This window comes from Acinonyx jubatus, chromosome F2 (genome assembly GCF_027475565.1).
Source record: "Acinonyx jubatus isolate Ajub_Pintada_27869175 chromosome F2, VMU_Ajub_asm_v1.0, whole genome shotgun sequence".
NCBI classification, from domain to species: domain Eukaryota; kingdom Metazoa; phylum Chordata; class Mammalia; order Carnivora; family Felidae; genus Acinonyx; species Acinonyx jubatus.
Window position 1 is genome coordinate 26,105,001 of NC_069394.1, and position 25,997 is coordinate 26,130,997.

The following is a 25,997-nucleotide window of genomic DNA, read 5'->3' on the forward strand; positions in this document are numbered from 1 at the left end:
CTTCTCTCACACAAACTTGTTTGAACATATCAACCTGTACTTTTGAATAAGGACTTTCATTGGAGCCACAGTTACCTTTCTGTCTCTATGATTTGTGCCAAAATGAGGTTGGATCACAGGAAATAGTTCTAACAAAGCATTAGAGTAAGCATTCTTCAGGATTGAGCTTTTGTCTTTATGTAGAAATTAATAGCTTAGCATCTAATATCATTGCAAACTTTCAAACTTTTTGGCTAAAATCCACATGAAGGAATGTTTTGCCCCAGTTCATATTTAGTTTCCCTTCCTTCCTGAGATGTCTCTGACCTTTTTTTCTCTTCCCTTATTGTGTTCATTTCTGTTCTATTCCATACCATTTTATTTCATCAAAAATATAATACTTGTTCTGATTAATAAATCAATTTTACTGAGTATTAGAATCTGGTCTTGCAGTGTGAAAACAGTTTTCTAAATCTTTGAGTACAGAGTAAAAGGCAATACAAAACACAGTAGGCATATTTTTCTAATTTTTGTATGGTAAGGACATATTTATTAACATATGAACATTGTTAGCCTTCCTCGTTTTGTCTTATATTATTGCTTTTTCTACTCATTTTATTTTTCCCTGAGATATTTGCAAGTTTTCATATGATTCAGTAGGGTCATGTAATATTGAATCAAGAGGAGAGGTCAGTATGGTTTTCTAATGTAGAATCAAGAGAAGAGAGAGGGGGAGGTAGAACCAGAGAGCTGAAAGCGGAGGAAAAATAAAAATAAAAATAAAACCTTAGGGCAAAGTTTAGGACACAGCCCAGGAGAGGTGGATTTTCCGAGAGAGAAGAGAAAAGTTTTGCAATCTAGTACAGGGAGGAGGAATAAATTTGGACATGAAAAAGGATGTTACTAAGCATTATCTCCTCTCTACCCCATTTTTGTTATGTTTGTTCTTGTGAATATTCCTCAGTATGTATGCATGCTTGCCACGTAACTAGTCAATGCCTGAAAACTAGCAGGTAGCTATAAAGCATAGCAAATTTCACATTCAGGGTGACAAGCCCAGGTCAGCTCAAAAAATTTTCACTTTGTCGAGAGTAGATTTTACAGCTCAAGGTGGCCTTCATATATTTATTGAGTAGTGCAGTCTACAGAAATCATCCATCATTTCTCTGTTGTTCAAGCTCTGCCTCTCTAAAGAAATTAAACAGTAGACACATGCCATACCTCATCACCATTCATTTTTCTTACTGTCCTTTTCTCTAAGTCATTACCAACAATCTGAAACTTAAGGTATACTACTCTATGTTTTATGTATAAAATCAATATAGTGAGAAACTGTCTTGTCATGAAATTATTCTTAAAATAGTTATCACCTCTGCTTTATATTAGATTACCAGTCAGCTTTAAACAAAAATACATTTTTCAAATAATTGATTTTTTTAAGGATAAAGTTAAAATTAATTTTTCTATGTAGTAATAGAATATGCCTTTTAAGCATCAAAACTCAGGGAAATAGCAAGTGTCTGATATCCAGTGTGGCCCTTCTTCAGTTTTACTTCTCTTTCAATTGCAATTCAATGGTCTACATTCTAATGAAGTGTATTACCTTAATATCTGTGAGAGTAGGGACTGGCTTGATGACAATAATATTTGAATTATCTTCAGAGTCTGATCTTAGGGCCAGCAGAACTTAGGCAGCTGCACAGACATCAGTCCACAGAAACACAGATTGATCTCACCCCTATCCAGAATCCCTGTCTAATTACAAGTGGAAGTAAACACACACACACACACACACACACACACACACACACACACACACACACACCTGACATCTAAATTAAATCCCCTTTTCCCTCTATTGACCTATCTCTCTCGACAACAATTGGGACAGGCTAATGAAGTTTCCATATTACATCTGATAATTTTAATCTCTAGCTTAGTGAATTGAGTATTATTTGAAATCAGCAGTTGCTATCAGTTGAAATTCTGAAATGTGTCAATGCATGGCATAAGGTTGTTTACCAGGTGACTTATGTGAACAGTTTACTATGCCCCCTAAGATATGTTTTGTCTGGTTCATAAATACTCTTTTATAAATTCATATAATAAATCCCATATTTTGAACAAAAAATGCATACATTTTCTATTAAAAACCGTTTTCTTTCTTTCTTTCTTTCTTTCTTTCTTTCTTTCTTTCTTTCTTTCTTTCTTTCTTTCTTTCTTTCTTTCTTTCTTTCTTTCTTTCTTTTTTAGAGCCATCATGGGAGGGACAGAGGGAGAGAGAGGATCTGAAACAGATTCCATGCTTAGCACAGAGTCCAACACAGCGTTTGATCTCACAACTGTGAGATCATGACCTGAGCCAAAATCCAGAGTCAGATGCTTAACCGACTGAGCCACCCGGGTGCCCCCAAAAAACAAGTTTCTTTCTAACCTCAGTAATTAAAGAATATTGGTTCAAAGGAGCAACAAATTATCAACAAGATGCTCACATACTTCAAGCTGACCCCAAGTACCCGGCATAGATAGTGATTAATATAATTGATTACATAAATGAGTGAATTTAATCATGTTCGTGTAACATTTTTTTTGTAGTGTAATATATCTATTTGAGAAAGAATTATAGAGGGAAGCACTGGGGTTGATGATAACTGCTTTCTTTTTTTTTCCTACTTAATCTGGCCTCTGCCACTCTTCCATTGAATCATTTTACAGCTTGTAGCTCATTCTTGGATTTGTTTTGAAAAGAGAGTAATGAAGGGAGAAATAGAGAATTGGAGTTGGAAAACTGATTTTTGAAGTTGAAAAACATGATATACAGTACAAGTATTCCTATTTAACAAACTTACATTTTCTCTCCTGTCTGCCACAGACATGTGGGGCAAAATTTAAAGACATTCAGAAAGGTATTTTTAGGAAAATTTTATACAGGAATTATTAGGAATAAATAAAGACACTGGCCTTACTTTCCAAAAATGATTGATATTTCATTGGCATTAGAAGTACAGTGGCTATTACTTAGAATTGGGTTGTTAATTGGTATTGTTTTAACCTCCTTGAGACACCAGACTTTTCTGTGTTTTTGTTTTTGTTTTTTAACTGCACCTATTGAAGTACAGTTCCTTTTAAAACAGAGAAGCCCCTGGTGACCTGTTCCAGCAGAGGTTACATACTTTCATGTTTGTAAATGAATTTGCTGCTTTGGAGATTTGAGCCATAAAGGTTTTTAATTACAGTTTGTCTATATATATGTGAGTAAGTTCAATGTGATGTTAGGTTAGGTTTCCCACAGTTTTTGATGATTAGCCATGATTTCTTTTGAAACTCTTTGCCTAAGAAGAAATCCATGTAGGAGGTGTCATGTAAAGCCATTCTGGTGTCTTTTCATATTAGTTATACAAAATATCATTGTATTTTATTTTATTCTATCACATCCTGGGGTCCTTGTGCTCATTTTGTATACCTCTAATTCAGTACTTAAGGACTGTCTTCTGTGCTACCCATTCAGTTACATGAGACTTGTAACTGTGCCCATCTTTTTTCCACTCGTGTCTGCAGTGCCTAGTGTCATATGAGTGATGCCATCAAGGATTACCTCTAAATAAGAACTAACAGCAACACATGCATATCAGAATGGGTGGTGCAGGTATTAATACCCAAGAGTTCAATGGGTTAAAAATGTGTGGGATTGTATGATGAGAATTCAGAGAAGATTCAGGGAGGAGGTGAGCCTTGTTTCCTGTTGACAAAGTGGTAGATGTCACACAGGGGGGAAGAAGGAGGACATTCTAAGCAAGGAGTAGAGTGCATAGACCACTAGAGTGGTGTGTATGTGCTAATATGTTATCTCCTTCACGAGTCTGTGAGATTGTTGAGGGCAGGGACCGGATATTCTGAGCTCCAAGAATATTTCTTTATATGCTATCAGCACTCAATAAATATTTGTAGAATAAATGGATGTCGACTGGACTTCTAAATTATCCATGAACTTGAGACCAAGTTTCCAGGGCTTTTTTTTTTCCTTCATTTTTCCTAAGATCAAATCTCTATTTGTTTGCTTAGTATATCCAAGTGTTTACCTCCTATAGTGAATGTATTTTATATCTCTGTTTGAAGAACAACTTTTTTGTGTGCTGAATTTCGTAGTTCTCTGATTTTAGCTTGGCTTTTATTACCTCCAAATTCCTTTTCCAGAGACTGACCTATAGGTCAAGTTTCTAAAAGTTGCAAATCAGTGATTATTGTTTAATGAGCATTAATAGAATATTAACATGGTTTAATGATCTAGAGTTCATATCAGAAAATGAAAACATATCTGTGAGTATTTTTCTTAACAGTAGTGATGGTGGTGGTGGGCATGGGTCTTTAGACAAGCTTTAGAAATTAAAGGCCAAGGAAATAACTGGAGGCAGGGGAGATGATGAAAATATCAAACTATTCATGTAGCCAGTCTGGTCCATTCCACAGCTAAAGAGTCTTATATCCAGAAGTGCCACAATCGGTTTATATTTTAGATTTCTCACTTCCATAAAGGTGTGGAGAAAGAAGCGGAGTTGCCTCAGATTTGTACCCAGGGACGTCCCAGAGGATGTTAGAGACAATGTGAGCTTGAAATGAGGAGACAGTAATGAGCATGGAGAAGAGAGCAGGTGGTCGACTAGAATCAAGACACATTCAGAAGATAGAAAGCCAAGACTTTGTACTTCTATGTAGGAGTTTATAAGAAGGGATTTCTCAAAAAAGCAGCTCCAGGGGACAGAAACTGTACCTCAGGGCCTAGCACAGACCCAGAATAGGTCATCATAAATACTGTTAAATGGATTGGGTGACTAGGCAAATGCCGTTCCTCAAGTTAGAGGAGATTTGGCAGAGGACGGGCAGCTTGTTTTTATTTGACTAGTGGCATTTTGTATTGCCTTCTTAAAGACACGAGGCCATCAGTCTCCAGTGAACTGAATGAAATACCCTCATTTTTGCTGTCGTTTTTTAAGCAACTTGTGCCAACTCAATTTATATTTAAGGAAGCTCTGTCGGATATGATGGATAATTGCTTAAATAATATTGATTGTTTGTGAAACAAAACAAAGAAAATGAAAAAGGAAAGTCGCACTGACACATGTCTTAACACCTGGTATTTGAAACGATTGCGAGGTATCGTGTTGATTACCTGAAAAGAGGGAAAACATTGTCTCAGCATTTGTTTCTTTCTTTCTTTTTTTTTTTTTTTTGGTGTGGGGTGAGGGGGTTACATAATTGGAGTTTCTACATTCGTTGCACAAATGTGTGGTGAGTGCTAGGAAAGTGGGTACAGGGATACAAATATAAGTAATCTCAAGGAGTCGAGAAAAAACAGATACTTGAATCAAAATTTTAAAAGAGTGTAATAACTTGCAAGACCAGAACACGCAGTGAATACTGTAGAGGTACATTTGATCAACCCTTAATTCAATAAATTCTGAGGTAATAGCAGTGAGTATTCAGTGATAGCATCTCTGGACTGAGTCTTCAAAGATGACTAGACATGAGCTAAGAAAATGAGACACCGAGTCGAGATACACAGCGTCAGAGAAGCTGGAGAAGCAGAATGTAACAATTTTAGGAGACAAAAGCGATGGCATTCATCTGTGAACTGGCTTCATGAGCATACCGAGAGGGTCACAGAATGGCCAGGAACCACTCAGAGAATGGAATAGTTCAGTTTTTTTCTGCTTTTTACCTAATAAAATAAAAAATGGGACATTTGATTCTGTTTATTTCCTTTGATGCTAAAGAATCGTTTCTAAAAATGTTATAGAAAGATTGCAATCAATACAAACCATCTATTGAAATGTGCAATTTTTTTAAAAATAATATGTTTACTCTGCACACACACACCCAATTCACCAGTGGGTTTTATTTTATTTTATTTTATTTTATTTTATTTTATTTTGCTTTGCTTTGCTTTGCTTTAGTCCTTGATGCACTAGAACTAAGCAACCATAATCATTTTTTAGAGTAAATTTTTAATGATATGGAATTATTCTAGATCACCTAGTTCATATCTCCAACTGCATTCCTTTATTTAAATAGTATCAATATGATAGAGCACTGATTGTAAGGCAAAGAAATTTAATTTCAGTAAACCCATCCTATGTAAACACCTGTATCTTTTATTTTTATTTAAAATTTAAAAAAATGAGAGTCAAAACTTCAGTAAAGTTTTGTTTTACTCATCTTTTTCAAAAGTTGCACTCATATAATTAACATAGTGCTTCATTACATCCTTCCTTTTTGTACCATAACATTTATTTTCTTCTTTTGAACTTTTTACTACTATAATATATACACATCATTATACAATTACATATATATATATATATATATTATTGTGCATACTTTGTACACACACAGAGTTCAAAAAAAGGAATTTTTTTACTGTATTTTTTTTTAATGTTTACTTATTTTGAGAGGGAGAGAGAGAAAGCAAAAGGGGGAGGGGAAACTCAAATTCATGCTAATATTTTAAAGTTTTTTTTATTTTGAGGAGAGAGACTGTGTAAGAGTGGGGAGGGGCAGAGAGAGGGGAAGACAGAGAATCCCAAGCAGACTCCCTGTTGTTAGCAAAGAGCCCAATGTGGCGTTCAATCCCATAAACCTCCAGATCATGACCTGAGCCAAAACTAAGAGTGGGCGCTCAGCCGACTGAGCCACCCAGGCGCCCGTCACTATCTGTCTTTCTTTTCTGGCCATTATTATTTACTCATTTTCTAATAATTAATGAGGGCAGCTTTACCATGTGGAGGAGGGAATGTTAAAAAATGATCCAGTCTGTGTCCAATATACTTGATATGCCGTTGCTTACTACAGTGATTAAAAGTGAGTATGAATTTGAAGGACATCTGGATGGTTCAGTCCATTAAGCATCTGAGATGGAGCCCCCATGTTGGGCTCTGCCCGCAGCATGGAGCCTCCCTATGATTCTCTCTCTCCCTCTCTCCCTGTCCCTCCCCGACTCTTGTATGCTCTCTTTCTCTCTCAAAATAAACTTAAAAAATAAAATAAGTGAGTATGAATTTGAGCTACACACGTTTCCACTGGGATGGCTTTGGGGCTTTAGTTTCCTCTTCTTAAAAATGGGGGTGGTAACATCTGCTCAAGTCATCATGGGTAAAACCGGAGACAATGCACATCAACCCCCTGGCAGCTTAAGGAGGTATAGCACATGTGGCCATAGAACAGTGACAGTAGACTTCCTTTAGATTTTTCTCTCATGGCTCCTCTTTACCCTCCACTGAATCTAAATGAATTATCTAATCCAGCAAATAGTCTAAAATAACCTGAAATAATATTTGGAATTCACAACATGAAGTCAGAATATTATTTAACACCCTGTATCTATCATCTCTAAATATGAAAAAAATGTATTAAAGTAGAATTTGGTGTAAAATTTCTAATAACTCGGATTCTCAAAACGTTCTTGTAAGCCACATGTGACCCTTTTACAGCATACAGTCAGAAGTTTTTTCAGTCTCTTATTTACTTTAAAATATCATATGTAAAATAAGTTATAATGGTCCATTTTACATGTGAATCCTTTGCTTAATGGTTACTGCTGATTGGAGCACAGCATCATTTAACTGTAAAGATTCTCTAACAATGAACAATTAAGAAATAAAATTTAGTTACTTATGCAGAATCACTGTTAAACAAGGAACATTTAAGCAACATTATTCTTATTAAATAAAAAAACAAAAGAAATAGAAGAATGGAAATGTAAAAAGAAGTAAAAATTTTCTTTGTGTAATTTGGATCAAGGTCAGACATACTTGGGGGAAGTTGAATAATTTTATGAATTACATATTGTGTCCTTGATCTCCAGGGTGTGTCCTAAAATCTCATTAAAAATAAGATTTCAGGGGTTCCTGGGTGGTTCAGTCAGTTAAGCATCAACTTGCTTTCGGCTTGGGTCATGATCATATGGTTTCTCGAGGACTGAGGCCAGGTCAGTCTCTGTACTGACAGTGCAAAGCCTGCTTGGGATTCTCTCTCTCTCTCTCTCTCTCTCTCTTTCCTTCTCTCTCTCTCTCTTAAAATAAATAACATAAAAAAAGAAAAAAAGATTTCATCCATTGGGAAAAAAAAAAGAATGTTCCATTTGTGTTTTGAAGCTAGTTATTATGGCTTTTTAAACCATTCAACCCACACATAATATAAAGTGAATTACATGCATAAGTGTTTTATGTCTATATAGGTTCTTAATTAATAATGAGACTATGATTATAATTTATTTTTAAATTTTCAGTTAAATGCATAACTAATTATTCTTCTCTGGGTTGTGGTAATTCAAAACAGATTTGTAAATTGTTGGTTTTTGGAGTCATATTCTTGTGGTCATCTTTGTATTTACCATTGATCAGTGCTCTGAAGAGAACTATTTCTGAGAGTAAGTTGGGAAGGATGGAGGTGATGCTACTTTAGCTCCTTTTGCTTTCTGATACAGAGTGATTAATGTTCAACTATATTTCCATTGAAGACAATCCAAAACACATTTTTCACACAGCTTCTTTTAACAGCTGAGTGCTTCATACAGTTCTATGAATAAATTTTGCACACGTAAGTAAAACGCTTTTTTATAATGGAACATGAGATATATCCACTGGAATTAGAGCTTATTAAGTAATTTAGAATGTTTGGAAGGATTCTAACACATCTAGACAACCCAAGAGACTTGAATACAATAGTCCTCCCTTATCCACTGGTTCCCTTTTCAGTTTTAGTTACCACAGTGAATTGTGGTGAGGAAGTAAAGATTCTCCTGAGGTACTGCCAGTCAGTCAATAATAACTTAATGCTCTGTCACATTTGCCTCACTTCATCTCATCACATAGGCATTTTATCACCTCACTTCTCACATCTCACACAGGAAGGGTGAGTCCAGTACAGTAAGATGTCTTTTTTTTTTTTTAAACGTTTATTCACGTTTTGAGAGACAGAGAGAGACAGAGCGTGAGTGGGGGAGGGGCGGAGAGAGAGGGAGACATAGAATCAAAAGCAGGCTCCAGGCTCCAGGCTCTGAGCTGTCAGCACAGAGCCCAGCTTGGGGCGCGAAATCACAGACCCTGACACCATGACCTGAGCTGAAATCGGACACTTAACCGACTGAGCCACCCAAATGCCCCAAAGATATCTTGAGAGAGAGACCACATTTACCTAACTTATTACAGTCTATTGTTAAATTTTTCCATTTTATTATTAGTTATTTTTGTTAACCTCTTACTGTGCCTAATTTAATGTTAAACTTTATCATGGGGGTGCCTGGGTGGCTTAGTTGGTTAAGTTTCCAACTCTTGCTTTTGGCTCAGGTCATGATCTCACGGTTTGTGAGTTGGAGCCCCACATCAGACTCTACAGTGGCAGTGGGGAACCTACTTGGGGTTCTGTCTCTCCCTCTCTCTCTGCCCCTTCTCTATTTGCATGCTCTCTCTCTCTCTCTTAAAACAAATAAACTTAAGCGGCGCCTGGGTGCCTCAGTGGGTTAAGCGTCCGACTTCGGCTTAGGTCATGATCTCCCGGTCTGTGACCTTGAGCCCCGCGTCAGGCTCTGTGCTGATAGCTCAGAGCCTGGAGCCTGCTTCAGATTCTGTGTCTCCCTCTCTCTCTGACCCTCCCCCATTCGTGCTCTCTCTGTCTCAAAAATAAATAAAACATTAAAAAAAATTTAAAAAATAACAAATAAACTTAAAAAAACTTTATTGTAGATATGTATGTATATTGTAACAACTTTGTATAGTGACAGATGGTCACTAGACTTATTGTGCTGAATATTTCATAATGAATAAAATATTGAATTACTATGTTGTACATAGTACACCTGAAACTAACATAATACCCCCAAAAACAACAGAATCAAGCAATGTTTTCCATGCAGGTGTAGTAATTGTGTTATTTATGTCTAGAGACTTTAACCTTTTCCTAGTGAAGACCCAGTCTTGCTGGGATGTTTCTTGTTATTCTAACTGAAGTTTAGAATGCATTCTCCTGCAGGCTTGGTGTTGCAAATCCTTCACCCGTTTTGCACTTTTGTTACATCATTTGTAAAACAAAGAATTGAGACTGGTGGTTGTGAAATCTCTTGTACAGTTAAAATGTCCTATTATTTTCATGAACTACACTGATTTCAGGTCAAATTGATCTTGTGAGTTCATCTGGGCACCTATCATTTTTACATTATTTTGATGAGAACACGCATTTTAAAATCTTACCTGTAGGCTAGTAATATCTTTTGAACACAACCCAATCGTATCATGTAGATTGGCCCAATATGAGAACAGAGGCAAGACAGAATATTAATCATCACTAATTTTTGTATTACCAATTTACCATGAGATCTTTGTTGATGAAAGGCCATATCCCCAAACTGCAATTTTATTAATTCAGTGGAGAATTGTTTAACGTATCTATAAACTTTCTTAAAAGGAACTTAAAAAATATAAATAAATAAATTAAATAAATAAATAAATAAATAAATTGATTTATATGTACAAAATTTGGGGTAAGGAGGCAGATACCAATAGATTTATATATCAGCCTCAAACATAGGTTCCTTGTTTATCAACTAGTGATGTTAATCCAACTAAATTTTACAAGTGCACCAAGTGAAGGAAAAAAAGTTTCAAATTTCTTTCAGCTTTGTCTGTATACCTAAATGATTTTCTAGTCAAAAGTAGCTTTATATGAAAAGCTGAAATTCATCAATATTTATCAATACCAAAATGTATCAATGTGCCTAGAATATCCATTTGTAAGTTTCTCAGGAACAGTACAGTATTTTGCACATAGTAAATAATAACTAACTTAATAATGGTAAGGGTTTTTGGAATGAAACTGTGGAAGAATATTAGATGCTTTTGATCATGATGATGATGACGTTGCCAAAAATCAGTGATAAGGACAAGAGTGATGGCGAAGATATTAAGACAGCAACAGTGAGATAAGTTACTTTATTTGTACTTAAGAGTAGCTCTTTTCAGGCTAGCATAAAATACTTTTTTTTTCTTTCTTTAATAATAGACCATATAGTTTGAGACTCTCTGAAAAGAAAAAAAAACTAACCACAGAAGAAAAGTCTTTTGGAGAACTGAAACAATAAATGATACCAATTTTCCCCTAGTAGAGTTCACTGTGCTCTTTGAATAATACATATTGCGTAGATTTATTTCAATAACTCCTTTATACACCAGTATGGTCAATGTATTCTCTGGGGAAGTTTAAAAGACTAAAAGGATAATTTATATTATCGGATGGTTTGGACTAAATGAATGGTAGGGTATTTTCCAAAATTTCTATTCTGTTGTTCTTATTTGTTTCCATTGTTGAGATTACTATTATCACTTCTGAACGTCACATTTGGCAGAGTTAAAAATTAATGATGAATTTAATTTATTTATATAATTTTATTTTGATTTAAAAATTTTTAAACAAGCAATTAAAAAGGTCACAAGGTATGGGGTGTGTGTGGGTGTGTGTGTGTATGTGTGTGTGTATGTGTGAGTAATATCATGTATATTAAGCACCTGCTGGACAAGATGCTTTACAGATTAATCTTTACAACAAGCCTAGGGAGTGGGTGTTATTTTGCAGATCAGGAAAAAGATTTAGGAAGGTTTATTAGTTTGGTCAAGGTCACACAACACTAAGTAGCAAAGCTGGTCAAATCCGGGTGTACAGAACTGTAAATCCTAGGTTCTTTATGACCAGCATTTTATTTTGTAAATGATTATGAGAACAAAACTTACGTGACAGACTCTGCTACTCTTTTTTTTTTCTTTTGGTGCGAAAAAGGTGGTTTTATTAAAGCATGAGGACAGTATCCATGGGCAGAAAGAGCTGCCCCTGCTACTCTTCTGAATTCTAAAATCTACTCCTAAAAAGGGCTGAGAGTCTACAGGACATACATATAACACCTTACTTATTAAGAGCACAGTATTATATAAATTATATGAATGTGTTTTCAAGATAACATTCATTAATTATTTGGTCATTTAAGACAATACATTTATAAATATACTATAAAAGTCTTCCCCACCTTTCTCAACAAAATATCCAAAAAAAAAAAAATTCATGTTCAGAATCTTTATCATGGATGTTAATTGTCAGGTTTTGTTGTAGTAAGATTTCCTCAATGACTTTCAAGTCTGCTTATTCACTAGTAGATTCCAGATTGCTGTGCTCTACGAATAATACTTAAGAGATCAGGCTGAAAATGGATTCATATTCCATGAACTCAAATCTTAGCTCTTGCTGGTTTTGTAATTTTTGATAGTTGTTTTAACTTATTTAAATAAGTTTTAGTTTTTCCATATTTAAAATGGAGATAGTGGTGCCTACTTCAAAGGTTAGTTTAAGGATCAATGTGGCTGATATGTATAAAGAGCCCTGCACAGATCCTTACATATAGTAAGGGTTCAATAAATGATAACCAGTTATTATTATACCTTTATGTAAATATAACTTTTATTGATTTAGTAAATAAATGAACATACCAGATCCTACATTTTCTAAATTTTCAGCAGCAGCAAATTCTCTTCCTCTAATTGGACACTTCGAATGGAATATGGTCCAGAAAAATAAATTTCAGAACATAGTAACATTGTATCTACGTTAAGACTAATTAAGCTTGGAATTCCTTCTGTCATGAAAATGTACAAGCATGACTTCCAACATGGTGAAGCTAGAACCCAAGTTAAAGAGATGACTAGTGATTTCTTTTCTTTCCTTTTCTTTCCTTTTCTTTTTTCTTTCTTTCTTTCTTTCTTTCTTTCTTTCTTTCTTTCTTTCTTTCGCGGGGGTTGGGGGAACTGAGAAACTCTTTTAGATGTTGCCCTATGATGAACCCCTCCATCTGTCATCCTAAAACAGATGTAAATTTTGCCAGTTAAAGAACTCTTAAGCAGTGGAACTTTGAGAGTTGAGGAGTTCGGGGTGCTGAGCCTGCAGAAAAGGCATGGCATGCGTAGGAGGCGATGTGCAGGGTGTAAAGAATCCAGTGAAAGCAAGAATTTGAATCTAGGCTTAATGCTGAATTGTATGTGAATATCCCATAAATAAAACAGAGAAACAAAACTGCTCTGATTGAAATAGGACTTCAGAGGATCAGGAACTTTGTCCACAGAGCAGCCCGCCCACCTCCAGAGGTGTTCTCCACAGAAAATTATCTGCTCACTGTGGCTTTGCCAATTAACTCTCAACAAAAATTAGATGACAGGAGAATTTTGATCAGTTGAGATTTATCCTATTTCAGTCTCCCTGCCTTCAAAAGACCCATATTTTTCCCATAAGTATATGACATCAACCAAAGGAATGCATGGATTTTGTTTGTGTCTTGATTTAATCAAAACAAGTGTAAAAAAATACTTTTCTGGAAGGAGAAGATAAGGAAATGCGATCAAAAATGGTTATTCAATGATAGAAAGAAATTATTGTTAGTTTTATTACATATGGTAATCACATTGTAGTTATTTTTTTTGAAGTCTTCATCTGTTAGAAGTAAACACTGAAGTCTTTATGGAAAAGGGGTAGGATATTGGGAGTTGCTTGAAAGTGCTCAAAAGTTGAGGATATAGGAGGGATGGGAGAGAATAAATGAAACAAAACGGGCAAATGTTCATAAGTGTTGAAACTGGGTGGATGGGTTCATGAGTGTTTATTTTACTATTCTCTCTAGTTTGTGTATGTTTGGAAATTTCCATAATAAAAAAAAAATTCCACTAACTTATGTTATAGTCCACATGAGAATATTTTCCTGACCTGAATCTGTCTGGTCTAGTTGGGATTTGGCAGACGTATGCTGCCAAATCTGTAGGAAAAATTTCTTAGGAGTGATTAAAGACAAACACTCATCCAAATTGAAATTGAGTTAAAAATAAAAGTGCTAATAAAATATTGTAACACTTTAAACTTCTAATTTTGCTTTCCTGATTCAATTATTTTAAACATGCAGTAGAATTGCTTATTGTGTTTTTCTTGATTTCATTGCTTTTTGAACACCAAATTAATTTTCAGCTATTGGGAAACGTTACAACTGCCAAGTTGCAGATAAGCTGTTGGCTTGCCGTTGAAAAGATATTTGTTCCTGAAACAATTAAAGAAAACCGAACTATACTTGCTATAAAAGGGTTTTTTTTATAACGTCTATATGTTTGAAATAAGTCATATAGGCAGTTTGTAATTTTGGTGGTGGGCTAATGGCCATAGCATATACAGAAAACCAGCTTCAGAGAATCCTGAAAGCAAATATTATGGATTTAGTCACTACACCGGTTTACAGATCAACACAAGTATCACACAGGAAGGAAATTGCTAACAGGAAAAAAAAATTAGGATCCTGTTTACTGTTATGCATTCAAAGCAGGACAAGATTTCTAGAACTACTTATCTCCTGGATAATTGGGTACCATGGTCAGAGCCATGATTCTGGTTTTTAAATAGCATCTTTTCCTAATTATTACAAAATAGCAATAATGAGAGTTTGGTATGGTTGTTTTCAGAGCCAGAATGCTCTCACAGTACTCTGTGAGCTGCTAACCTAGCACTTGTAGGTTATTTGCTCTAGGGCAAGATCGGCCCCAGCATCGTGGTGGGGGCAAGCTTCTATGTGATTTTAATAACCTTTGGATAATTAGTATATGATTCACATGACTCACCTTAACTAAGATGCTGCATTAGTATAAAGCACCTCATTGTGCGTTAATAGGTTACTACTATTGTACTAAAAGGATAACTGTAAGTCTTTGGAATCTGATAGGTAGAAAATAGAAGAGTTTCCAAAATACTGATGAAATGCTCGATTGTTATTACATCAAATAATGCAACTTCTATTCATACTTTTCCATCGCAGGATGACATTTTGAAAATAAGTAGCACACTAATGTGATTTGGGGCTGGTTTGTTATTGATTGATTGATTGATTGATTGTACAAATGGGGAAGGAATAGAGAGAGAAAGAGACAGAATCCAAAGAAGGCTTCAGGCTCTGAGCTGTCAGCACAGAGCCAGAGGTAGGGCTCAAACTCACAAACTGCGAGTTCATGACCTGAGCTGAAGTGGGGCGCTTAACTAAACCACCCAGGCACTCCCTTGGGTGTGGTTTTTAAAGTTCCGCCTTTTGGTGCTTTTGAATAAATTGTTATAATATTTAACTTTATATGTATGTGTATAATGCACACACACATATATGTATATTTCATAAAACTGAAGTTTTAATTGGCTACTTGTAATCATCTTTAAATGAGAATGCTTTTAAAATTATGAGGTATCCAAGTGGCATAATATCCCAAAAAGCAATCTTGGAGTTTTTTATAAGTACTTTCACAGTGAGAACATATAGAGAACAACGAGTTCTGTATATGTTACTAATTTAAAAAGGAAGCATTTGGCATACATGGACATTTCTACAATATTGTCTTGAAATATTCATACTGAGATGAAAGTATGAAGCAAAATTCCTATAAAGCTAGCCAAACTTTTTGATATCTTATGTCACCAACAGTAATTTTTTTATGCTTTCACATATAATCAAGTACAGTTCTAAACACATCTTTGATTTGAATCTTATTTCTGTTCTGTTGGTAGAGTGAGTGCACACGTGTGTTTTCTTTGCCGTGTCAGTGAATAAAATGCAAGCTGAGCGAAATGGAGGTTTCTTCTTTACAATTTTTTAACAGAGCAACTAACCAGCTGAGTGCCTAATACAATCAAAACGAACCCTAGAATACAAGAGAATGTGTGGATTTTGAAAAAGGATAATAGGCATGTTGAGAATCATGCTGAGATCTAATAGGAATTTACAGTATTTTTTTTTTCCTTTTTCTGTCTAGACTCCCCTCTGTGTGGAACTATTTCTTTTGTGTTGGTGTTTCATTGCTTTCGCAACAGAGGGACTTAAAGGGAGCAAAATAAAACAAAAGTAAAGTGCTCTCTCACCTTGCTCCTCTTTTCTTAGTCCATATAGAATACTGCTAATTACACTTTCATATTCCATCCAAAAGGAGAGAATGTAAAATCAAGTAGATAAGAGAAGTACCTAGTCATTCTGGAATCATAAGACAAATGAACCTTGATTAAAATGCATGGAATGTTCCTCTAACCCAACCGGCTCTAACATTTATTTTAAAGACTCATGTATGGAAAGCAAAGTATGAGAAAAAATATGCTCTGTAACCTCAAAGGTCAATTAAATTTTTCCTATCATGAATTTTCAGATATTGAATTAGTAGCCTATAAATTTACAAAGCTGAGATACTTATGGTAGTAACTATACTTACTATTGTGTTTCAGGTACTTGTTCAAAGTGTTTTACCAGTATCAATTTATACAGTAACTCACATCAATCATATGAGGTTACCTTTATTATCATTATTCCCTTTTACAGATGAGGAAATTGAGGCATGGAAAATGAAGTAAATTCTCTGTGAGGCTCATCCTAGATTCGATCCTAAAGTCTGATTCCAGAACCTGACCTAACTCTTCATTTGACAGTTTTCATTTTCCTTTATCAGGGCATTCTAGAATTGTAGATTTGTTATTTTAAAGCCTTAGTCCTTCTAAATCTGCTCAGTTGCAGAAACTGACAGTCTTTAAGCTGCTTTATCTATTGTCTCATAGAGCAAAGAAGTCTTGTCGTTTTAGTACTTTGGCACCATAATGAATAAGGTACCATCCATCTGACAACTAGAACTACCGATGCCTAAGGAGAACTACTTCTCTGTCTTCCTCCACTAAATTTGATACCTTTTACATCAAAGCAAGTTTGAATAAGACCTGAATTTACCACAAACTCTAAGACATTTTAATTTTGCCGTTTACCACCTTCCACAGAGATGGTTAGATCAGTTTCTTTAGCCATGGCCCATCTGCGTCTGAGGTTCTTATTTTTTATTTTGTTTTGTTTTGTTTGTTTTCCTTTTAAAACTAGTACCCCGTTGGGATACTCTGTGAGTTATTCCTTCCTGAGAAAACAATAAAATTGATAAAAGCAAAATTAAAACCCTTCTGTATTTGCATAGATTCAATATTTATTTTTAATTCAAGAACTCCAGTCCTAGTCACTGAATAACATCAATTGTGTCCGTGTTTGTTTTATTATCCTCATTTAAACTTAATTGCTAAATCAGTGAGCCTCTGGTTGTTTTGATGGCACAAGAATGAAGTGTAACTTAAAAAATATTCTTACTAGCTTAGGTAATTGCGGAACATCAGCAACAGTTGAAAGTAAAGAACTATTTATTTATACTCGAAACAAATGCTCACCCCTCTGGGCGCTCAGCCATGTTGTGAACAATGTCCCACCTCAGGTGTTCACTGTACTGTTTTCCACAAAGATACTTTCCAGGAGACTGTTGGTTTGCATGGTGCCTTCCGACAGTTTAGCCATATTAATTCTCAGGTTTGTTTTGGTTTTGGTTTTGGTTTTGGTTTGTTTCTGTTTCTGTTTTTGCTTTGTCTTGTTTTTCCTCAGAGTTTCTTTATATCATCCCCGGCACCCTGTCATCATTTACTGACTTACATTTGGAATGGCTAAATTAAGCAGAATGGATAAAGTCTCATGAGTTAAATGAATGTGGCTAAAGGAGAAGTGGTAGAAAAGAGTTGGTGCAGAATAGGAAACAAATGGGCTCTGAAACTTTGTTAAGTGAACACTTGTATCATGCAAACCTTCTCTGTAAATGGAACCCCGCCTCTCTGTCTTGGTTGGATTAACAACCCTCTAAAAATTAGATGTCTAATAAACCTTGATTTACCTACAAAGAAAATCAGATAAACACAATGTCATGTCTTCTGAGTTTATTTGATCATGGGGAAGCAAATGAACTAAGACAAAATTTTAAAGTTGGGGTAAATATCCTGCCTATCTAATCTACATTTTCTCTATCTAAGTGATTTAATCAGACTATTTAAGTGACTTTTAAAAATCTAAGTTATAGATTAAAAAAAATGCAGCCTAGGATACCTCCTAAATATTGCCCATTAGAGGTTGGTAGAGGAGTTGCTTTTCAAAATGGATTAAATGATGAGCATAGTAATGATCTGCATTAAAAGATGTGCCCAACATGCTCTGTTGTTGGGTTACAATTGATTTAATTGGCTAACCTAGCGTCTTTCCATAGGTAGAGGTAAGCTGCTACCTGAATGACTTCAAATATAGTTAATGGGGTCTAAGAGCAGGACTCTGTCTGGATGGCTCAGCTTTCTGATTCTAGTTCTGTTTTGACACATCATAGAACAGAATCAATATATTAGAGTAATAAACTGCATTCTAGAGTAAAATATATGGAAAATAAGAGGTCAGAAGTAGTTTCAGACATAATAGATTATTTGCATCGGCTGATTTGAAGGGCTATTTTGGGTGGTATTTTCTAGCTTATCAGGCTTCCCTTTTCTTCCTTTTCCCAGCTTGCAATAATACATCTATAACATTTTTAAATGGATTTTAATAAAAGAATTAAAACATTTTTAAGATCTGTTATGCTTAAGAAAGAAAAAAGAAAGTTCACTGGAGGTGGTGTTTCTCGTAAGAAACAGCTTTGTGTTTATAGCCTACTCTAATAGGCTGAGAAGAAGGTGCTTTTGATGTCCACATGCAGATCTCCAGAGTAAGGGAAAGAAGCGTGGAGCTGAGATGCAGAGAATTCTGTGTCTCTGTTGGAAACTAAGAAAAAGAAGATAGAGGGCTTGCTAATCATTCCAGAAGGCATAATCAGTCCAAACTTTGGGGGTTAATTGTAGCCCTAGAAATAAAAAGATGGTCCAGTCATTAGGTTGAGGTATCTAGGTCAGTATTAAAAGGTTTTTTGATTTGTTTTTTGAAGGGAACATAACTGTGATTCCCATGCAAATATAAAATAACCATGTATCAAATTTTTTTCTTGCACCAAAAATTTTATTTAACTCAAGAATTAATGAACATTTTAGTAAAATACTACAGTGGTTCAACAGAGAATTCAATAACCAAATATAGATCAATAGATAGCTAGATGATAGATAGATAGATAGATAGATAGATGATAGATAGATAGATAGATAGATAGATAGATAGATAGATAGATAGGATGCTAAAATTAATTTATGGATAGATACAGAACATGTCTGTCAATTGGACAATAATCCATTACATACACCACAGGCCCCAAAACACCAGTAACCCAGAAAGGTATGCTAAAAACATCTCACTTACCAAAAACCAACATTCAGTTATCTTTGGATCCATCTTAAACTCTTTCACAATTTTTTTTCCTACAAAGTCTCAACCATGCCAAGGGTGCACTTGGCCATTCAGAACATTTTAGAAGCAGACCTGATGTCTTGAATGTAAGAAAATTAAATAAAGGCATTTGCAGACAGAATTGAAAAGCAAACACAAAGTTTACCATTTAATTCTTGAGATTTCTGACTAAGATTTGGTTCAGGCTTGTAACATAATTTGCTGAGGCAATACTCAACCTGCTGATGTGTAGGAACTGAAATCACCATGCAAATGTTCTTAATATTTCATACTACAAAAAATGTATTCAAAATGTACTTAAAAATTTTATTTTTCATGTAATAGTTTAGTATGCTCTCAAGTAACTTTTCTCCTAATAAAAGCTATTTTTACTTTAAGATTTCCATTGGCTATGTTAATACAGAGTTAGATACCTATTAAAGAATAGTAGCTGGGGTGCCTGGGTGGCTCAGTCAGTTAAGCATATGACTCTTGATTTTGCCTCAGGTTATGATCTTACCATGACAGGGCAGAGCCTGCTTGGGATTCTCTCTGTATCTCTCTCTCTCTCTCTGTCTCTCTCTCTCTCTCTCTCTCTCTCTCTCTCTCTGCCCCTCCCCTGCTTGCATGTGCTCTTTCTCTCACTCTCAAAATAAATAAACTTTTAAAAATGAGTAGTAGCTTATTAGTACTAAGTAAGTACTTCATAAGGCAAGATTCAAAGCTCCACTCCTTCACCTCCTATGCTTCTTAATTCTCTTCACTGTCACCTCAGAATTAGCACAACAAATTACAGGCACGAGTTACTAAGAACACTCCAAGGGCATGCCATACAATGTTTGTTACTTAAAATGATGCAAATACACTGTGTTAATGGCTATATTGTTAAAAATTACACTTTTCACTCTCTCTCCCTCTCTCTCTCTCTCTCTCTGCCCACCCCCTGCTCTTGCTCTTTCTCTCTCAAAATAAATAAACATTAAAAAAAAGTCACACTTTTCAACATTCCCATTTACAAGTGACACAAAAGTCTGCTCGACCTGTGGAGAAATAACAATTGTGAACAAGAGGAAAGAAATATTTTTTCCCCTTTTTCCTTAGAAAAAGCTCTTGGATGACTTTTTTGTGTGTGGGATTTTTTTAATTTGTTTTTGTTTTTGTTTTGAACAGGGGTGGGTGTTATTTTGTTTTGTTTTTTAGATGTTTGTAATGTGGTGATCTGCTTGGGAACTGGGCATGTTTCCGATTGAAACATTTGAAATATTTAAGCAGAAAGATTTAAGGGATGTTGAATTTTAATGTTTCATCTAAGGTCTTTCCAAAAAGACATAAAGAAAGAATAGTTTATCTACCAAGAGCCTTGTTGCACATGCTCTTAGCAAAGCTCCTATAATTAGGCTAACATGATTTTGGGGGGAAAGGGGGACACTTGGCAATGGTAACACCTGCATTGTCACTGAAGCTTTCAAAGACACATCTGAACACACATCAAACACCAATCTAAACAAATACAAAAACAGAAAACAAAAACTTTCTTAATATTTTTTGGAATGTTTTTTAAATAGTTTGGGATTTGGTAGACCAATATATGGATCTTCTAAAAAGGTCTGGACTGAAATTTCATGTGATTTGTAAACTCTTAAAACAATTGACTACATGTATCTGATTTGATAGAAACATAAATTTGTTTTCATGACTTTGAAGCAATGTTTTCAGGAGGATTGTTTATGAAATACAGCACGTCAATATTCGGGAAGTGTTCAAAACAACAACTCCGTGTCTGTATTCCTTTTCCTTTACCTCACAAAGAACTGGACTGAGATCACCAGCTTATTTTAGCAGGCCAAAAAAAAAAAAGTATAGCTTTGTTTACAGTATTACGTGTATGTGTTCATAGGCAAAACTCAGCATGTTTCAGATGAACTAGCCTGTCTTCCTAAGACCACCAAAGGATGACCATAATCTTGATTTGAAGTATAAATAATTATGAACTTTTAAAATATATGTATTCATGCAATATAGTTTAATTACACTAATGTGATTTTGAGTTGATAAAAATTACCTTGGTTTTACATTATTAAACTTTTAAGAAATCACTCTTTTAAACCCATAGGTTTTGTATTCACTAAAATGTTTTAAAGATAATTTTTATTATTTATCTCATTTTTTACAAAACATAAAACATAAGCTTATTTCTGCTCTGAAACAAGTTCTTTTTTTTTTTTTCAAGTTACAGTTTGGGTCGTTTCTATACTTAATGTTAGGGCATAATTAAAGGAAAAGTACAAAATAAGGAGACATTTATAAATACTCATTAATAAGTATTTCAGATCTGTACTTACCATGAAAAAGCATTCATTTTTTAAAATTTTATACCTTAATTGTTGAGGAATTATAAGTAATATTTATTTTGGCAGAATATTAGCAATATACGCTTAGGAACCGTTTTAAGTTAGAATGTGAACTAAACACTGCGTACCTGAAAAGAATCTCGCTGATATTTTTCCAGTGAAAGTATTACTCATAATTGAATAGCATTTTCAAAGCAATCTACAAAACTTCCCCAGAGTTAAAACATTATCTTATATAAAAGAGGAGAAAAAAATTAGAAAAAGGGAAGAGAGTCACAAAGTGAAAAGAGCCAAACTACCAATGGGAACATTAAAAAAAAAAAAAAGAGTTATTATAAAGTATTAATCACCAACCTTATGATTTCTGATCTCAAAATAAATGCTGTATATACCCATTTAATTTATTTTAAATATAGTATCTAAACATTTTATTGCTTTTAGGTCATGGTCATTACCTTTATGACCTGAAATACATATGTCAGGCATATCAACCAATTGGCATCTACCCTCTTTTAAAGGTAGAAAAAAAAAAGATGAGTATTATATTGTAATACTTTGTTCTCTCTCTCCTCCTCTTTCTATTTTTTTTGTTTTGTTTTTTATTTTTTGTTTTCGTTTATGGATGGTTGGTGATTTGTTTGCTTCTCCTGGTTCCTGTTGATCAGTGGTGTTTGGCCAGTTTGTATTTTTCCAGACATCACTCCACGATGTTGTTGAGGTGTATGATGGGCCAACTCAGCAATCTTCTCTGTTATCTTCCCTCTCAGGATCCCATTCAGGTATCCTTTAATAGAACTGCCATGCATCAGTTATTGATTAAAGACTGACTTTGATTGGTATTGTAGTGAAAGTTGAGATTTATGTCATCCATATTAGAAATAAACTGAAAATAGAATCACTCTTTATTGAAAAAAAAAAGTAGAAACACGATAATAACTCGAACGCTTGAGAAAAATATAACCAACTATTTTGGGGCGTTGTAATCAAGTAAATATAATATTTAGTCACTTAGTCTATGGTGTTAAATGTAATATAAAATATTTAAGGATTCTTTTTAAATGAGATAATATGTATCAAAATGTAATTAAAGCCTTCTGTAAAAAGGTTGTGATTGAAGCTGAACCCGAAGAATATATTGTCAGAGATAGGATATATTGAAGTAATTTGATAGAACATAGATTGACATTTTCAAAAGACAGTGTAAATTAATATAATTTGTTAGGTTTACTGAATGAAATTATTTATGATATCTTAGTGTTTGTTTTGTTGAGTAGGAGAATCACTTCCACTGAGTTCAGGTAATCAGATCACAATTCGATTTACTTCAGTTGGACCAATAACAGCTAAGGGATTTCACTTTGTTTATCAAGGTAAGTGACCCTGTAGCCTAGAAACACAGTAAGGAATGATATCAGTTTCCTCATGTTATATTCAGAGTTTATTGAATAACGAGCTCCTCATAACCATATAGGAGAGATCAAAGCTGTGTTTTGTTTTGTTTTATTTTGTTTTAAGTTTTGCCCCGTTCCCTCCCTTCTCACTAGAGCATTGTTACTTTGACCAAGGTCAAAAGTGACGATTGCTTACATCATCATTCTCAAGTATGATTTTCCTTCCTTCCAACGTATTGTTTTAAAGCATCTGTTTTTTTTTTTCCTGACAACTCTTCAGTCTCCACATATTCTATTTTCCCCATAGTCAGCATTCTAAATTAAAAATGTGGCAAATTTTGTGCTGATGTACTTAGACATGCAGGGAAATCATTATTCCATTCTAAAATTTTAGTTTCTCATTCTCTCAGGAGATTTCAAACTTTCTTCATGGCTATTAAATATTTTTGTGCAACTGAAAGTTTGTTTACATAGATTTTTCTCGCCTTTTAAAGAAAAGGCTTTATATTACCATTAAAATAAGAAAAGACCTATAATTTCAAATATTTTAATTATTTATGATCATGTAGTAGTTTGGACTTATCCCTAAGACATTTATAGACATTTGTGATTTGATATTTTTATTAACTGATTTTATCCCATTTATAATGTTGGCTATAATATTATACTGTTTCATTTTCAATAGTATTCCTTCATTAAACAGTATGAGATTTTATGAATTGAAAAAGGCACTATTACAAGTCACGTAAGAGGAACCAATCTATTTGGAATGCATCATATCATTTTCGGGGCAGTTGTCAAACTCCTTAATCCCATCTGTATGTGTTTTAAAAAGAAAAAACATCCTGTTATCATTCTATTTTACTAAAACAAAAAAGTCACAATCGAGAACGTACCTATAAAGTTTAAAAACAATTTCAAATCTGATATTGTATGATTATTAAATTAAAACTTCTATTGTTGTTAATCTGTCTGACTTCTATTCTACTTAGCCTTGAACATAGTAATTGTCCTCATCAGTAACAAACATATTTTAAACAACTAAGTTTGTGAACCTGCTGTGTAGTAAAATGTTGTTTTCTTTTTTAAATTGATGAAACTACTGAAAAGTGAATTGTGACATCACCTCATGTAACCTGCCACATATTGTTTGAACTTGGTATCCCAGGTTAAAAAGAGAAACACATGATCTTTCAGTCATCATCCCATAAATTTAAATATCTAATTCAAACTACTTTGTTATATTAATGAGTTTGGTAAAACAAAAAATAAGAAAAAAACCTACTTGATGTTGTTTAAAGAATCAAAAGTAAAATGGTTTTTAAATTAAGACTCTTGATGACAATAGCAGTATCCATTTTAACTTGTATTTTATTCTGTACGAATAAGAAAACTTTTAGAAATGTATTCAAGTTGTTAATTTGAGTGCTGATAAAAAGTGAACATTTCTTTGAGATTTGTTTAGTTATATTTTGAAATCTGTACTTCTCTACCAAATATGAAATTAAAATAAACAATTATTTGTACACAGCTGTTCCTAGAACAAGTTCCACACAATGCAGTTCTGTGCCTGAACCAAGATTCGGAAGAAGGATCGGCAATGAATTTGCAGTTGGTTCATTGGTTCTTTTTGAATGTAATCCAGGATACATCCTCCATGGATCCATCGCAATTAGGTGTGATACAGTTCCCAATTCTCTGGCCCAGTGGAATGATTCCTTACCTACCTGTATTGGTAAGTGTGTAAATTTGATAGCTTTGTGATCATACATATTTTATATTTTATATCAAAACTACTTATCTTGCATCTGTCAATAATTCTATGTTATCTAATAGTTATGCATTAATCCTTAAATACTTTGTTAGTTATGATGTACCTAGATATGCAAATGAATGCGGATATTGGATGCAGTTGAGATGTAATGTGATGAATGAAAAATATTTTGTTTTAAATTAGCTGAATAGTGTCCTCATTTATTGATTTAGATGGATGATTATATATGTGCATATTGCCAATAACAAAATTTAAATGCTAGTGATATGGGCTGTTGAAATAAATATCTCTCAAACATTATGCACAGTGTCCTATGTCAATATGTAAAGAATTTATGTATCATTTAAAGATCTCAGAAGCTGATTTCTTTGGCCATATTCTACTTTGGCATCAAAAGAATTACAAAATATGCATTAGAAAATAAATCTGTTTTTTATCTTTTATTTATTAGTTGTAAATATGTGTAAAAAATATAAAATAAGAGATTTTTTCAGTCTCTCACAAGTCTCAGTGGTAATACTTTGAATGAGTAGACTACATTAAGGTTAGCCAGATCTTAATGTTTCAAACTTTATTGTTTGTATTGTTATTGTATACTGTATCTAATTTAAATTGGTAAACAGAATATACACTTTCTAACTTAATGGGCTCTTAACCATGTTATATGAAACATATTAAAATATTCTCTAAGCCATAAAACAGAATTTTATGCTATTTTAGGATCATACAATGACTTGGTTCTTATAGCATTCCGTAGATATGAAAAAGTGAGTTACAAAGTTTATTTATTCTCTGTCCCAAGAACATATCTGGAAATTATTTTCTTTGGTTACATAGTATTACATTAAATGAAGGATGGTAATACATAATCACAAGTTAAAAAATAGTTTTCATGAGTTGAATTCTTTCTTGTTAAAGTTTTATTGGCATGTGATCTAGAAAATAAGAGGGACATTTTTTTAAAAATAAGAGATAAGCACAATTTTGTTTTTATTTTAATAGTCTCAGTTCCAATTGTTCACAGAATGTGACGAGAGTGTATATGCACACATATAACATGCATATAACACATATACACTTATAAATATGTAAAATATATTTTAATAACATATCTTATGATACCTGAAAATGAAATTACATGTATCTAGTTTTATTTATTTTTTATTTTATTTTATTTTTTTTTTTTAGTTCAGGTTAGTTAACCCCGTGATTCATCTCTTACATGTGACACCCAGTGCTCATCCCAAAAAGTGCCCTCCTTAATG

At 33.9% G+C, this 25,997-nt stretch overlaps 1 protein-coding gene across 6 annotated transcripts in view; it reads left to right on the plus strand.

Annotated features, from left to right (window-relative positions):
- CSMD3 (CUB and Sushi multiple domains 3) overlaps positions 1–25,997 on the plus strand; it is a 1,242,277-nt gene that overhangs the window by 1,032,449 nt on the left and 183,831 nt on the right. For 4 of the 6 annotated variants that reach the window (XM_027064013.2, XM_027064014.2, XM_027064016.2 and 1 more), the window contains 3 exons: positions 22,233–22,346; positions 22,842–22,937; positions 24,490–24,693. In XM_027064013.2, the coding sequence (XP_026919814.1) occupies positions 22,233–22,346; positions 22,842–22,937; positions 24,490–24,693 (414 nt within the window). The remainder of the gene's footprint in view (positions 1–22,232; positions 22,347–22,841; positions 22,938–24,489; positions 24,694–25,997) is intronic. The other 2 variants (XM_027064015.2, XM_053208428.1) reach the window with 1 other exon arrangement.